General features: G+C 36.4%; 1 protein-coding gene across 5 annotated transcripts in view; it reads right to left on the bottom strand.

The window, feature by feature from the left end:
• LOC105463409 (OTU deubiquitinase 4) overlaps nucleotides 1-16,536 on the bottom strand; it is a 55,872-nt gene that overhangs the window by 14,207 nt on the left and 25,129 nt on the right. For 4 of the 5 annotated variants that reach the window (XM_071092976.1, XM_011710467.2, XM_071092975.1 and 1 more), the window contains 13 exons: nucleotides 16,197-16,254; nucleotides 15,794-15,911; nucleotides 15,636-15,700; nucleotides 12,747-12,841; nucleotides 11,010-11,113; nucleotides 10,721-10,907; nucleotides 6,502-6,664; nucleotides 4,559-4,682; nucleotides 4,194-4,249; nucleotides 3,626-3,706; nucleotides 2,479-2,617; nucleotides 1,661-1,921; nucleotides 255-295 (listed from right to left, as the gene is read on the bottom strand). In XM_071092976.1, coding sequence (XP_070949077.1) covers nucleotides 255-295; nucleotides 1,661-1,921; nucleotides 2,479-2,617; nucleotides 3,626-3,706; nucleotides 4,194-4,249; nucleotides 4,559-4,682; nucleotides 6,502-6,664; nucleotides 10,721-10,907; nucleotides 11,010-11,113; nucleotides 12,747-12,841; nucleotides 15,636-15,700; nucleotides 15,794-15,911; nucleotides 16,197-16,254 — 1,492 coding nt within the window. The remainder of the gene's footprint in view (nucleotides 1-254; nucleotides 296-1,660; nucleotides 1,922-2,478; nucleotides 2,618-3,625; nucleotides 3,707-4,193; nucleotides 4,250-4,558; nucleotides 4,683-6,501; nucleotides 6,665-10,720; nucleotides 10,908-11,009; nucleotides 11,114-12,746; nucleotides 12,842-15,635; nucleotides 15,701-15,793; nucleotides 15,912-16,196; nucleotides 16,255-16,536) is intronic. The other variant, XM_011710468.2, reaches the window with a different exon arrangement.

Here is a 16,536-nt window from a genome sequence, read left to right as displayed (position 1 = left end):
ATTAGGCTGCCCAAAGATGCAGCTATGTCTTGAATATACTCACAGGTTAAGCCATCCCAGTCAAGACAAAAAGTAAAACTGGAGCCTCTACTAGCACTAAAAACAAACAATATAGTACAGAAAATGCTGGTTTTTAAAATAATGAGATTTAGCAAATTTTAGGTTACTGACTGACAGGATAAGAGTTAACACTAGTAATAATTTAAAACAGTATTAATGAATAAACTGACTTTAAGATGATAAAATGTAAATACCTTCACACCAAGATTGAAGAAAAATCGAAGAATATTCTTATCTAAAAATAAAGTGATCATTTGTTAAAAGTATATATCTGCAGAGCTTTTATCATCCTCATTAAACATATAGTTCTAAAGACAATTTTACCTACTCTAGTTGTTTTCTCTAGCCTGTGAAACAAAACATAGATAAAAACCGTAATATAACATAACATAAAAACAGGCTGTTACCAAAGGTTAATTCCAGATTCAATATGCTTTGTCTGTTAGCATGTAAATCCCAAAATGGCTTTGACTGAAATTTTTATCTTATTAAAACTGAATCTGGGTAAAGGACATTCAGGTGCTTTTTTTCTCAACTTTTCTGGGGGTTTAAAAATTAGGAAATGAAAATGTCGAGAATGGTAAAATCAACATAAAACCTAACTTATTAGTAGCATCATTAGTAGGATAATAGTATTCCAAGTATTCATTTACCATGAGCCAGTTACCCATAGACACAAACATCAAACTACTAACTAATAAAACAAAAACATTCACATAAATCCAGGTAAACAGCATATAGTAGTCATTGCATTACTCAGATTTACAGATATAAAATTTTGCAAACCAAAAATGAGGGAGGGGCAAATTCCTTAAAAATAAAGGGGGAAAGTAAATTTTAAAAGAATTTTTAAACAAAAATAAGACACATTAAATATAGTACTTTAACAGCCACTACATACTATATTTGCTTTTCTCTGTAACTTTTTCATGGATGCAAGTGTTAGTTCTGAAATGCAGACCCATGTTTAGGTATCTAATTAGTGAAATTATTATGATCTTAATTCAGAATGGTTTCAAGTCCGTTTATGTAAAAAACACAGAAGGAGGTATCATTACTAAGCACACTAGCATTAACAAGTATGCCAGAAACATTAAAAAAATTTTTTTCTGGGCCAGGTGCGGTGGCTCACGCCTGTAATCCCAGCACTTTGAGAGGCCGAGGTGGGTGGATCACAAGGTCAGGAGATCGAGACCATCCTGGCTAACATAGTGAAACCCTGTCTCTACTAAAAAATACAAAAAAATTAGCCAGGCATGGTGGCGGGTGCCTGTAGTCCCAGCTACTCAGGAGGCTGAAATGGGAGCATCGCTTGAATCCAGGGGGCAGAGGTTGCAATGAGCTGAGATCGCATCACTGCACTCTAGCTTGGGCGACAGAGAGAGACTCCGTCTCAAAACAAAAAAAAAAAATTCTAATACATTTTTCTAATAAATCAAGCTGAAACAAGAATGAATGACTAATAGCTAAACCTCTGCTGCCTTCCCATCCTTGAGCTTACTAAGAAACCAGACCTCTGACCTCTATTTACCTCTCTTCATTTCTTACTAAGCTTGTTTGGACTTGATAAAGTCAATTTGAACTTGGAGAAGGAGCTCACCTTTAGGCAGGTCCTCCCCAGTCTGACACAGTGAATAAGGTGGTACAATGGCTCGATCTCCCTTTTCATTACAAGGAAACCCAGGATAGAGTGGGTCTTGATAAAGGCTCAATGTCTGAGGCAAAGGCATCAAGGGCTGGTTAACTGCCTGTATTGACACAGGAACTGGAGAGGGTGTTAAATGAGCTTGGGATACAGCAGAATCAGGTCCAGTGGTCAAAGTCTGTGTCACTGACAAAACGGGAATTGGAGCAGGGACACCTACAAACAAGAAGAAAAGGAATCAAAAATGACAAAAGATGAAAATCTTTACAAATATGCTTACATTAACCTATAAAGAATGCTATATAACTGATATAGCCAATCTAAAGTAGTACCTTTTAATATCAACCAAGGGCCCTCCTAGACACAAAGAAGGAAATATGCCCAGGACACAAGCTTTGAGTCAATGTCTTCTAACAGTAGCTCTTGCAGGCACGTGTAAGACATGGGGCTGGTCAAGGGGTTCATTACGGGGCCATAAAGAGCTGGCCCATGAAGGAAGCATCAAACCGTGGTGCTAATTAGTGCTGAGCAACCAAAGCAACCAGCTCAAACATCATGCTCCTGAGATTATGAGGGCATATGTCAGATGAATACAACACCAAATGAACATGGTCTTTCCACATTGGAAGCAGAGCAAAGCAGAGTATCACAGAAAGCTCTGTGAGGCTCCACATACCTAACCCTGCTCGGAGGTCAAACTTTCACTCAAGAGTTTGAAGTCTCTGACTAGAAAGGTGTTTTGGGTGGCTAGATTTTCTAAACCCTTCTCTAACCTGTTGGTCCAAAAGTTGTAGGTTCACTTGGCCAGGCTGGCACAGTGGCTGGTAAAGAAGGCACCGCAGGAGTTAGATGTACCTCTGGAGAAACTAGAAGGGGAGCTGGATTTGACAAAGACACATGCTCTGCTGGCTTCTTCAAGAAGGGAGTGAGTAGGGGAAGACAGAAAAAGACAAGAGGTCATTTTACTTTAACATTAATTTTAACCACCAGATACATATTGAGTTGCCTGCCTTTTATACAAATGAAGTACAAACAGCCCTTTATAGTCTTAGAAATGTAAGAGAAACACACAGCAGCTAAAGATAATATGCAAACAAATTTGATCCTAACCAAGGGTTGCCTACCAACAAGGACTGCATTTTTTAATACAGACAGGGTTTCACCATGTTGCCCACGCTAGTCTCAAAACTCTTGGGCTCAAGAGTTGGGCTCTACCCGCCTCGGCATTCCAAAGTGATGGAATTTCAGGCGTGAGCCACTGCACCTATCCACTAGCAGAGTTAAATACAACACAATACTTTTAAGGCAAGTGAGCAAAATCATTGAAATCTTGAAATTCATGATTATTTAGAAAAACTCCTCATACAACTATATGCTTCCTGGCATTTAACATTTAACTTTCTCTACTCTTGTATTAGGATCAAGAACTAAAATGTCTGCTAGAACACAGGTTCATCATGAAATTTGTAAATTGGTATTTTTTTAATGCATATTTTTCAAATCTTTTCAATCAGTACATTCCCTCCCATCTGTGAAATAACTGATGCAGACAAATCTTTTAAATTTTGAAATAAAGCAGAAATTCATAGTTTCCCTTCAAAAATCTAATTTTCAAGCAAATCTACCAAAGTAAATACAAAGTATCAAATATAACGGTAACAAATATAAATATACTCAAAATCCATTCAAAAGAATGGTCTCAATGTCCAGAAAATGGTGGTTATTTCTATAACATTCCATAGAGAACATTCTAGACTAACATCAGAATACATTTAAAAATCATAACCACGGCCAAACCGTGATGCTAAAAAAATTCTCCATTTCCCATATTGATGTTTTCTGTTGTTAAATGATCCTATATACAGAGTAAAGAAACCCAGAGAGTAGAGCATTCAATATTAAATGCAACAATATACTTACTTGTTCTGCAGGAGAAGGGCACTCTAACTTCTTTGACTTTGATGGTGATGAAACTGTTGCATATTTATCATCGGTAATATTCTTTGGAAGAAAAAAAAAAAGTTTTGTATTTCAGAGACCCACATTCTGGAATAATTGATGGTTTCCTTTTATAATTCACCCTACCTGTATCTGATAGAACCCTCTCACCACTGAGTATTTTTTCCAATTATATCTTATCTTCAACAAGTAGGCTAACTTTGCCTGAACATCTTTATTATATCAAACTACTGGGCAGTTTTCATTGGGGGCAAGGCTTCAAACAGTATACTCTTCTCCTTTAAAAATATCACTCTAGAGGGACAGCGAATAAAAGCTACTTTCTAACAATTCAGGCAGGGCACCCTAATGTACCTTGAAGACATAATTTGTGAGTGACTTCTCAATCCCCATTATCTTTTTCCTGCTTTTCTACTTTCCTAATACACAGCTATAAAATTTTGATTTTCACCTTCTTCCACTTCTTCCTGCTGTACTATCATAGTATTAAGGAAAAAGAAAAGATGCAAGTAGTGTTTAAAACTTTTACCTCCAATGTGCTTGGTTCAGGCTTTTTATCCAACTGACTATGTCCATGAATAGAGTCTGCAGCAGATCAAGATTAAAAAAGACAGCATAAGCCACCAGTCATGTCTGAACACAGAACAACAAAATACGAAGATAGAAGAAGCCAAAAGTATTATTTGAACCATGTTTAGCCAGTGAAAACGTGGTTTTTAGAATAGCATTTAACATGCTTTAGCTTGAGTCAATGCTTCTCTACAACATTCAAAATATGTGACATTAGATAAACTACTTAACAACTTAAAAAGTGTTCCTTCCCAAATATATGGCACTAAGCCAGTCATCTAAAGAGATCTCTAGCATCTGCTTTCGAATGAAGAGATAACTTACCTTTGTCTTTTCGTTCTTCTGTATCCATTCTCCGCCTGCTTCCTTTTCTATCACTTACATGTGATGATTTTCTCTGGACACATGGGTTGCTACTCTGAGAAGCTGACTGACTGACTGATGAGCTCTTTAAAATGAACAAAACCCAGCATTCTGTGTTAAAGATTTACCCACAAATATATGAACAAATTCTGTATTTAATCTTATTCTTCATACTTCTTAAAATCTCAAAATTCACAGCCTTGTATTTTTGAACTGAAACTAAAGAAGATAGAATCTAGGGTCCATAATTAATTATACACCCTAGATTAATAGTCTTATCACAAAGTCGAAAGGATTAAGCAATCAGATTTCAGCCTAGATTAGTAGACTTAATCTTCATATCCCTATTTCAGGAAGCCACCCTGACCAAACCTTTACCCTACAACTTTTCTTTACAAAAACAACATCTTCTGTGCCAACCTTCCAAAAAAGTCATTGTAGTGCCACATTTTTCGGTGGGGAGTTGGGGAGAACCTAAGTGCAAATTAGCAAATACAGTGCACAAGGATTCTTATCAATGAAGTGTTTACTGACGGTCAGCAAAACACTTAAACTCTGCATGAGATCAGGGACTGAAATAAGTCAGGTTTTTAAGCTAAATTATCATTGAAGGTTCTAGGTTCCTGTTTTAGCATTCTAAATAAATGTTCCACACAGCTAAGAGGAGGATCTCAGTCTTCTCTAACAGTTTTCTAGAAAACAAATTTGAGCCACTATCAAAAGCAATCAGTATTAAACTCTTTAGTCTAAAAATGATGAGTACGAAAGACCTCATTCTTAACAAGAAAGAAATTTCACAATCTGTACCCACATTACAGTAGTTGTACTTTTACAATTCACTAAAAGGTATGAATGCAAGCTTAAACAATTTGTAGTTGTTATTTATATAATAACACATATGACATGAGAGATAAATGTACGCAGCACATAAACGATGCTTATTTATGTACGGATTTGGGCACTTCAATTATTCCTAAATGGATTCGGGCACTTCTTCCAATAATTCCTAAACTCCAATGCCTGTGCCAGATTAAACTGCTATTCCAGATCACCTGTTTTCAGTTGAGTTCCTCCTCAAGTCTCCTAAGGAAGTCCACAGAGACCAGAAGACAGACCTCAGTGTGTGACGCTTTAATGTTTTATACTGCTATACTGGGTAACCTCCCGTAACAGTCCACTATTTATTTAATCTACTCTAAAAAGAAAATGTGTCCAACCACCATTCTGGATCATAGGTCATTTGGGTACTACTTACCAAGATGTAAAAGACCACAGGCACAGGCTCCCAGACATGAGAATGAATTAGGTACCCCTCCTCTTTGCTGCCAACAAACCCACCTCAGAGAGCACATACTTCATTCTACATGAGAACAGTTTTCCCTTCTGACTTCCCAAAAAGAATTAAGAAACCTGAAGGTAGAGAACACTTCTTTTATCAGAGAAGCATCCATCACAGCCTGACACATGGAGAAAGGACAAAGCCTCAGGATGACATGTGTTACCACCTCCAACAGCAAACACCCTGAAAGACAGCTCTCAAAAAGGCTTCCTGATTTTACACATATATCTTGTAATGGATTAACTAAATCATGAACCTCTACTACATAGTACTTTTGCTAACAAATTAAACACATTTTAGTTCAAAAGAAAACGCTAAACACTACAAGTGAACAAACCAGTTTACTTGCCTCAACTCTATCAACCTTATAGTAATATCTCTAGGTCTAGAGATATTACTAAACATGTGAAAAGGAAAAATAGGAAAAATGTGAAAAAAATGTGATCTTTAAAGTATTTAAAGTTTAAAAATTATTAGTTTACCCTTGGGAACTATGGCTTAATCTAAAAACTGTATTAAGAGAAACTTCTATACAATAACTTTTAAACTGTCTTTTCATACATACCGAAAGGGCTGGGAAAGCCTGTTCATCTCTGTTCTGAATCTCATAGAGTAAACGGGATTCTTCTATAGCTTGCTTCTCTCTGCGCTCTTCTGGGGAAAGGCCGAAATAGTTAGATTCTCGACTTGTGTGATCAAAATCCTCAACTCTTTCACGATCAGGTTTTCTGTCAAATAAAACATTCTTGTCAGAAAAAAAAAAAAAGACAAACTATACTGAGTACCTAAAATAAAATGATCTATTTTGCAATATAAACATTTTACTAATTTAGCTACACTGACATTTTAGAACATTTGGCAGCCTAGTTAATAAATGTTTAGCAAATGGAAGCTTCTGTAGCATGCCCTTACAGAGAGTCAAGAAGACAAACTTAACAATGGGAGGTAGAGGGGAAAAGAAAAAAAAACTTATTTCCAAATGATACAAAAATGAGTGAGGTTTTTTTCTTTTCATCAAGGAAGAAATGTGAGAACTGTATATACTTGTTATACCATATTCCAATATTTTCATTAAGAATTAATTCTCAAAGGGAAAATTATTAGTTTAGGTCTCAAAAGCATTCTCACTTTCTGTTCTAAATAAAGGGGAATGGTCCAAAGGTCCAATAAGACAGCAGGACCATCTTCCCACTTGTTTATGACACCACCAAGGGAGACAGAGAGCTGAAAAAGAAAAACTAAAACATGTCAGGCTGGATACCAATTGCACAGGTAAGACTGCTGTCATTTCAACATAATTTTGGTCAAAAAAGGATGACAAGAAATTCATGAATAGAGTTTAGTACCCTATAATCCAACCCTAATGTATTATATGGCTTATAACTATTAAAGACAGTATGAATACTATTTCTAACATGTCTAACAGTTCTTCAAAAATGGAACATGAAAATCTAAAACCTGTAAGAAAAATACTTTGTCACAGTACAAAGAAATATTATCCTCCTCAACAGAGTAGAGCACTATGATGTCATCTGATTTTTTTTTTACCGCTGAAATAGATAGCCATTTCACGTCCTTACACAGTCCCACTTACAATCACACTCCAATTACAACAGGACAGATGTCAACCCCAATGGTACTGATGAAAAAAGGGAGGGATAGAAAATCTGGACTCTATTTTAGACTAATCCTTCCCAAATCCCAGTGGTAAAAAATTTTGAAGAGGACTCAGCAACTGTCAGGAGTCTCTGCCAAATTAGCACTACCTTGTCACCATCTCCTATCACCCCAAAAAAATGACCACTACTGTATGATCTTCATCTCATCCTCAGAGAGAAGCTACCACAGTCTATTTTCATCTAGCTTGAAGACAGATATTCAGCCACAGTATTTCCTGGATAGCCACATTAATGAAAGCATATATGGCAATCTTGCTTGGTTTTTGGTTATATTTTGTGTTTTCTCCACAGGAAGAGACAATTATCAATGAGGAAAAACTGGAAAAAGTAAGAGGCCATGAAGGTCTCATATCCAGCACTACAGTTCTCTTTTGCTCTATAACTAGAAGAAATTCAAAAGTGATGTGTTACAAATTAGAAATACAGTGAGGATGAACTGTACTGGGCTTAAATCTATTGGATTGTTACCTATAAAATTCTAAAATCTGACTAAGTTTTTTAATGTTCTTACTTTAAATATTCAATAAAGTTTTTAAACTTGTTTTAATACGTTAGTAAAATTCGTTCTCACACACAATGGAGAAGGCATACTAACCTAACAACAAACTGCAAATACCACTAGGTTCTAATGTAATTAGTCACAATGTCAAAAAATCTCTAAAGTTTCATGTCTATGGTATTAATTATCACTGCCTTGTCACATACCATCAAGTATTTTTATATACCAAGTAACACATATAGCTAACACATATAAAAGGATCCTAATAAGATATGCTTCTCTATTTCATAGTATTAAAAATACTGTTGATTAGAGGCTGGGTGCCATGGCTCATGCCTGTAATCCCAGGACTTTGCGAGGCAGAGGCGGGCTGATCACCTAAGGTCAGGAGTTCAAGACCAGCCTGACCAACATGGTGAAACCCCGTCTCTAATAAAAATACAAAAGCAGCCAGGCGTGGTGGTGCACGCCTGTAATCCCAGCTACTCGGGAGGCTAAGGCATGGGAATCGCTTGAACCCGGGAGATGGAGGATGCAGTGAGCCAAGATTGCGCCATTGCACTCAAGCCTGGGCAGTAAGAGCAAAACTCTGTCTCAAAAAAAAAAAAAAAAAAAACTTGATTAAAAGTATTATTGGTACAAGACATCTGTCTGAGCACTGTACCAATTCACAGGCGATCAGAGTCAACACCAGAAACACACCAGATCATAAATTCAGTTCATAATAAACAAGTTTATTTAAATTAGCCATTTTGTAGTCTATGTGTATTTCCTTTTTTAATCTTTAAATCACTAAAGAGTACCCTTGTGTTCAAGGAAAAAGAACACTGCTTTTTCTATCAAAAAATGAGAATGTTATTAAACAATTAATTTCTGCCTATAATCTTTCTATAGTTACTTTCTATTTCTAGGTTTCCAAAGTTAACATTCAAAGTAAGTTAATATCTTAGATACTCTTTGTGCATTGAGTAAGCTACCACCAGGGGCTACTGGAGTTTGGTCAATGTCCAAACAACAAAATTCAGCCATAAACTAGTTGATTAGTGGCATAAATTCTGTCTGTTTGGGAGAGGTAATGTAACAGATTAGAATCATTAGTATTTGTTATGGATTGAACTGTGCTTCTCAGAAAGGTATGTTCATGTTCCTAATCTCTAGTACCTATGCACATGACCTTTTTAGAAATAGGGTCTTCTCAGATGTAATCAAGTAAAGATGAGATCATACTGAATAGGGTAGGACCTAAACCCAGTATGACTAATGTCCTTATGAGAAAAGATAGACAGAGACACATGGGGAGAACACCATGCGATGATGGAAGCAGAGAATGGAGTGATGCACTTACAAGCCAAGGAACCTCAAGGACTGCAGTCAACTCCAGAAGTAGGAGGCAAGCATGGAACAGATTCTCCCCTAGAGCCTTCGGAGAGACCATGGCCCTGGCAACAACTTGATTTCAGACTTTTAGCAACCAGAAGTGTGAAAAAATAAATTTCTGTTGTTTCAAGATGACCAGTTTATGGTATTCTGCTACAACAGCACCAAGAAACTAAAATAGTATTGATAAATGTCAGCTAATAGTATTGATAAATGTCAGCTTAAGAACCTACAATTCTGTCTTGAAGATGCTACATAAAACATATTTATTTCCTTTCTTTTTAAGACAAGTCAACTACAGTAGCGACAAAGGGTGAAAGAGTAGAACAAGGAGTTTGACCTTTAACTGACTGTGAACAATCAACTGAGATAACTCATGACCTTCACACCAGCCTATATATCTTCAGTGACAAAATGTTAAGTGCATTCACAAAGAACGTAACATCCAAATGCCAGATATAAAGGAACTAAAGACCAGAGGGTTAGCAAACACATAAGCTAATGCTACAGCTCTTCGGGTAATTGAGAAGGTGCTTTGATGGGAAAAGTACTTGTCATAGTCACCTATGAAGACTCCACAGGAAACACAGTCATATTTGCATGATAAAGACAGCTTCAACATAAGACACAGCCTCTCAAATAAAGCTCTTGCAAAGGGTTATAAAGTTACTCAACAGAAAGGGTAGACTAGGGAAAAATTAAAATCCACATAGCATAGGAAAATTGTGATCCTCAAAGTTCATCTGTCTCTGGATACTTAGAATGTTGATATTTACAATTTCACAGACCTAAAATTGTAGCCCCATTCAGTATTAAGAGACATTACCACAATCAAAACTTATCAAAGTAAACCAACAATTTTGGGCTGCTTTAAGTTCCTCACCTCCCAAGGAAATAGAAATGCAATCTGGAATCCAGTCTTTACCATATTACAAGCCACCAGAAAATTAAGTGCCAGAATAGGATTGGGCTAGAATAAGATCTCCCAAACCATTTGAAAAAATACTAAAAAATAAAGGTCTCTCTATATATACTTCCTTGCCTTGTTTGAAGAAAATTATAAAGAATTGAGACCCTCACATGATGTTTTATCCAAAATGCTCTTAATACTAATCTAGGGACAATTATATGAACACAAAGTTATAATTATTTAAACGCACATAATGCGGCAAATGCAACAAATGCCTCTTACTTGATTTCTATACTTCTCTTGCATTCAAGAAGGTTACCTTATGATCTGTGAAGGTGTCCGGCTAAGATTTTTGTGCTCACTGGAGAATTTCTGAGACTGTGACCCTGAAGAATGACTAGAGAACGCATGTTGTCTTACTCCTGAAGGATGCTGCAGTCGAGGAGGTAGTGCTGATGGGGCTTTTATTGGCTTGCTTGGATTCTTTGGCCCTCTGTAATCCATATCTGTGATAAGAACCCAAAAGTACATCATAATATTCATATTATAAACAATCCCAAGTACCATCATCCCAAACCCAAAGGAATGACAGCCTGATGTGCTCCTACCAGAATGGAAATTTTGTCCAGAAGTGGAAGGTTTTTTCATCTTCTTCCCTGACACTGTGTTCCAGCTTTCTGGGGGAGGTGCCTTGAGGTTCTTTGATGTGTGCCTTCAAAGGGGAAAAGACTTGTGATAGCTTAAAATACCCTAGTAAGAATACTTAAATATTCTGCGTATTTATTTTCAGCTTATATAAGAATTTCTAGTTTTATTTCTTACATTAAAATAAATTAGAATTAAGGTACAAACAGCATTTACCAATCCAGATGTAATTCTAATCAAATAAAATGATATTAATCAAAAGCATATTTTCTAATTTAAAAAAAAGAGGGCTAAATCACAATCTCAGCAAAAGTTAAATACAGAATGACTTATTCTTTTAGATAGGATAATGGTACTGCAGTTAAGGCAGGGAAGGAAGTCTTTATTCTGTTAGAGAAACATATAAACATCACTGGAGAAATGGTGTGATGCTTGGACTGCCTTCAAAATATGCCAATTTCATTTTCATTTTTTAAAAACATATTAGGGAAAATAGATTAGAAAATATTGCCTAGGCCGGGTGAGGCAGCTCATGCCTGTAATCCCAGCACTTTGGGAGGCTGAGGTGGGCGGATCACAAGGTCAGGGGTTCAAGACCAGCCTGGCCAACATGGTCAAACCCTGTCTCTACTAAAGATACAAAAGATTAGCCGGACATAGTGGCACATGCCTGTAATCTCAGCTACTTGGGAGGCTGAGGCACGAGAATCACTTGAACCCGGGAAGCGGAGGTTGCAGTGAGCCTAAATTGCACCACTGCACTCCAGCCTGGGTGACAGGCAAGACTATGTCTCAAAAAAAATTAAAAAATTGGTTAAAATGCTGTGAGTTGCTAAAAATGGGTGTTGAGTTATACTGGGATTCAAAAACTGTGCTGTTGGTTATATTGGGGATCTATTCTTAATTTGTATATGTTCAAATTTTTCCACAGTAAAGTTTAAGGTGTGACTTACTACCTTTTTCTCTAATAAAGCCCAGCAGCAACTGAAACAAAGGTGCTCTAAAATAACACTGTATAAGGTAAGCCAATAATATTTTGCTACTCCATCTGACAAACTGACTGGACACTAACTACACACAATGTAGTACTGAATGAATTTAAAATGAATCCCTCCAAAGCTCCCATATTACGATCTAGTCAATTTCTTGAACTGCCTTTGTGCACACAATGGTACATTTTAAATAGTAAGCAACAAAACAATCTTCATTCAAAGTTTGACAATGTGCAAAATACTAAATTTGCACATTTAGTGCTTTTCTAGAGGTCAGAACAAATGTACTTTCTTTTTTTTTTTTTTAGATGAAGTCTAGCTCTGTTACCAGGCTGAGGAGCAGTGGCACGATCTCAGCTCACTGCAACCTCCCTGGTTCAAGCGATTCTCCTCCCTCAGCCTCTCAAGTAGCTGGGATTTACAGGCATACGCTGCCACACCCAGCTAATTTTTATATTTTTAGTAGACACGGGGTCTCACCATGTTGGCCAGGATGGTCTCGATCTCCTGATCTTGTGATCCGCCCATCTTGGCCTCCCAAAGTGCTGGGATTACAGGCATGAGCCACCGCCCCTGGCCCAAATACACTTTCTATACATGGGCAATATCTTTCATTGAATTTGCAAATACAGAAAGCCATTTTAAAATGCTCATGATTAGGCTAAATGGAAGAGGCAGTAAACGCCTTAGCTGAAGAGTAGTACATACTTCTTTCCCAGTTCTTCAACCAAAACTGGTCCATTCTCAGAATGAACTCCTTGAACATCTGCATTCAAAAATTTTCCATTGTGATCCAACCTCACCTGTTAAACATTCCAAAAATGAAAAGGAAAAAAAAAATCAGTCACCTGCTTCCTTTGCATTAATCAGTTTTTTGTGACTTCTTGTGTTTTTTCGTTTGTTTTGTTTGTTTGAGACAAGGTCTCGCTCTGTCACCCAGGCTGAAGTGCAGAGGCGCAACCTTGGCTCACTGCAACCTCCACCTCCCCGGTTCAAGCCTGGGATTCTCCTATCTCAGCCTCCCGAGTAGCTGCGATCACAGGTGCGTGCCACCACACTCGGCTACATTTATTTTGTTTTGTTTTGTTTGTATTTTTAGTAGAGACAGTGTTTCACCGTGTTGGCCCACCTGGTCGCGAACTCCTGACCTCAAGTGATCCACCTGCCTCGGCCTCCCAAAGTGCTGAGATTACAAGCGTGAGCCACCACACCCAGATTTTAAAATTTTGTCTTTAATTAAACAGAAAATAAAGTTTATCAGTAAAAACAAAGTAAGTCCAAAGAGGTCTACAATAAAATCCATCTCCTTAACCTCCCAGACCTCCATTATCTCCTACCTAAAAGAAAGAAAACCTTTTCTTCTTTGTCCCTCTAAATTCTTTTCTAAACTGATTTTCTAAATTGTTCAAAAAGTAGGAGCACAATATGTTAAGGCTCTAAACAAAAGAGGCAACATGCCCTGGTTCCGAAGGTAGGGCTATGGTCCCACATACCCCAGGCTTCCAGGTATGGCTTTTCCACTTGCCAGCAACATGACCATGGGCAAGTTATTTTTCTCTCCTTTCAGTTTCCTCATAATGCAAAATGGAGCTAATAATAGTACCTACGTCACAGAACTCATGGAGATGGAATGAGGGTGCACAGGATACACGTAAGAGGATACACATAACTTGCACACAGCAACCACTCTACAAGTGAGAGCAACTATTATTACAATTATTATCTTCCCATTTTTCCTATATTAAAAACGTGTAACTGTGATTTTTATCCCTAAAAATAGATCCATTAACTGTTCTCTTGCAATTAATATTACGCAACTGTAAATCCTTGATAAAAGAGGAAAAAAGCCTAAGTTTTCTTCCTATTGTTATATTGCCCACACTGAATTGTGTACCTGCCAAGTACAACATACAGGACAATGCTTTAAGCAAACTCCCACTTTTAGTAGTAAACCAAAGTCCTCAAGCTGATATTTCATTCTTCATCAATGACAAGACATTTTTCCTTCAAAAGTTTCACAATAAAAAAATTTTCTGAACTTAGTTCTAATCAAAAGTTTAAACTACATCTTACACACTCGAGTAAACAAAAGTCACCTTAGAGTCATCTCAGTTTCTTAAAATTTTATCCAAATTATCCAATGACCATGTTATCCAAATAAAATGGTCAAGTAGTACAGATGGAAATAAAATACTTTAAAAAGGAAAAAAAAAAAAGCATGTGCTTTACCATTTACTTTATCAAAAGCACCTACTTTACCAAAAGCAATTTCAACCTCAAAGGAAATATGCTTGACTTAAAATAACATGACTTTAATGATACAGCATAAGCCATCTTCTCTTCTCTGTTGAGAAGGGTGAGGAGAGAGACCTTTAAACCCTAGATTTAATCTCGTTTGTTCTCTTTCAAGTTTTCCCAATCAATGTAGTAAAAGCTTCCACAATTTCCTTCTACAATTAGAGCAGATTTATGACAATCCCATAAGGCAGTACCTGAATGAATCATGTTCTCTTTTTCCTCACCTTTAAATACCCCAGAATGAGAACTATTAAAGGTTCTTAAGATAAAATCCTGGCTAATCAGATGACTTCACAAAAGCCAATTTATCATAAAGTAAATGTTTCCTCTGTAAGTCAAAAATAAATGTTTGCCAATGGCTGTTTTAAAGTAGTTTTTTAAAAGGCAACACTTTTTGATGGAAATAATTTCTGATGAGAATTAACTTCCACATAACATTTTTTGTATATGTGGTTTTGTTTTTGTTTTTGAAATAGCAATATTTTTCCATAAACAAGGAACAAGAAACAAGAAGAGACCTTGTAAATTATCTTACCTAGGGTTTCTTCTGCCTAAGCATTACTGACACTTTGGACTAGGTATTCTTTGTTAGAGGGAGATGAGGGAGGCTGTTCTGTGCACTGTAGACTATTTGGCTACAGCTTTGGCCTCTACCCACTAGATGTCAGTAGCACCCTCCCAGTTGTGACAGTAAAAAATTTCTCGACACTGCTGAATGTTCAGTGGGGGTAGGGGGGGCAGGGGAGGAAGTGAGGGGGTTAACTACTAGATTAAGAAACACTGATTTTAATCCAACTTTCTCCTTTTAACCATCAGCTACTCAAACCCAGGGCAGCTGCATATTCAAATTAATTGGCAAAAACTTCTCTGTGGTTCACTTTCCTTCCTCAGTCCAACAGTAAACATTATGTATGTACCAACATCATCCAAGATGATTTTCATAAACAAAACTAAATGACCTATAGTCAATTTTGAATCAATTTCAGTCAATTTTAACAAAAAAACCTCAATATCTGATATGTTATTATCATTACTTCTTTGAACCAAGTTAATACCAAAGGCTGAATTGTTTTTAAAGATCATGTGATGGAATGCCAGTTTCAGATACATACAATTTTAACAATGTATTCAAATGAGTCAAAAAGCTAAATACTTGTAAACTACTAAAATGTATATACATAATAAATATATTCTGAAATCCCAAATTAACAACATATTCACACCTCAGTTGTTTTCTCGGTTCATATTAGAAAAAGCAAGGTTTCAAGTAAAATCTCTTATTTTACATGAGTCACTTACTTGACATTTGTCTCCAACTTCATATTGTAAGCCAGCAGCAATGGAATAATCACGTTTTTGCTGAGCTGTTAAAAAAAAAAAGGTCAGTATAATATAAAGTTGACTTATTTTCAAGTGCTACAAAGCAAATTTATGGAAAATGCAGATTTTTAACTCACCTTGTTTAGACTTCAGCCAAATTTCATATTCCACATTTCTATAGACTGAAGGATTGAGTGACTTAAGAACCTTTCTAGACAAAGGCAGGCTAGTAGAGTTCCCATTGTTCTTCAGCTGCTAAACAAACAAAGTCAAGAAGTCCAATCAACACGAGTGCTTTTAAAACATTTTTGTTTGAGATACATGTAAAACTAAAGTCAAATGAAGAAAAGAAACTTCATTTTGTTTTCTTCTAGGAAACAACTAGGAAGCCACCAAAAACTAGGAAGCCACCAAATCAATTTCTTAGATGATCCTGACTTGACTGAAATGTACCAGAAAAAAGAAAAAAAATTAAGATTTTAATGTATATGCTTTCTTATATTAAAGAGCTAGTTTTAAAACCACTTTAAAAAAAAATACCTCATTGTCTGACAAAGGTTTAAATCCATTCACATCAGCAGCAGCAGCAGTTTTACTCCTACAAAGAAAGATAACCATAATTAGGGGCAGAAAAAAGGTATTTGCATGTAATTACCTTCTAACTTCATCTAAAAGTCTTCAAAGTCAGAACTATGCTCCAAAAAGTCAGAGCTATATTCCAGTGAGCTCATACAAGTTTTGGTATAAATATATCTATATATAAAAGAGTATATGTATGTAAATGTATATATATATAAGATAGAAGTCAAAGACAACAGTAATTCTAACTGGCTCAGTAATCAGTAAGAGAACAGAAATAAACTGTGAAATCTGGGTGGGT

The sequence above is a fragment of the Macaca nemestrina genome, chromosome 3, assembly GCF_043159975.1.
Source record: "Macaca nemestrina isolate mMacNem1 chromosome 3, mMacNem.hap1, whole genome shotgun sequence".
NCBI lineage: Eukaryota > Metazoa > Chordata > Mammalia > Primates > Cercopithecidae > Macaca > Macaca nemestrina.
The sequence above is the reverse complement of the archived record's forward strand: the minus strand, read 5'-3'. Positions and strand labels throughout refer to the sequence as shown.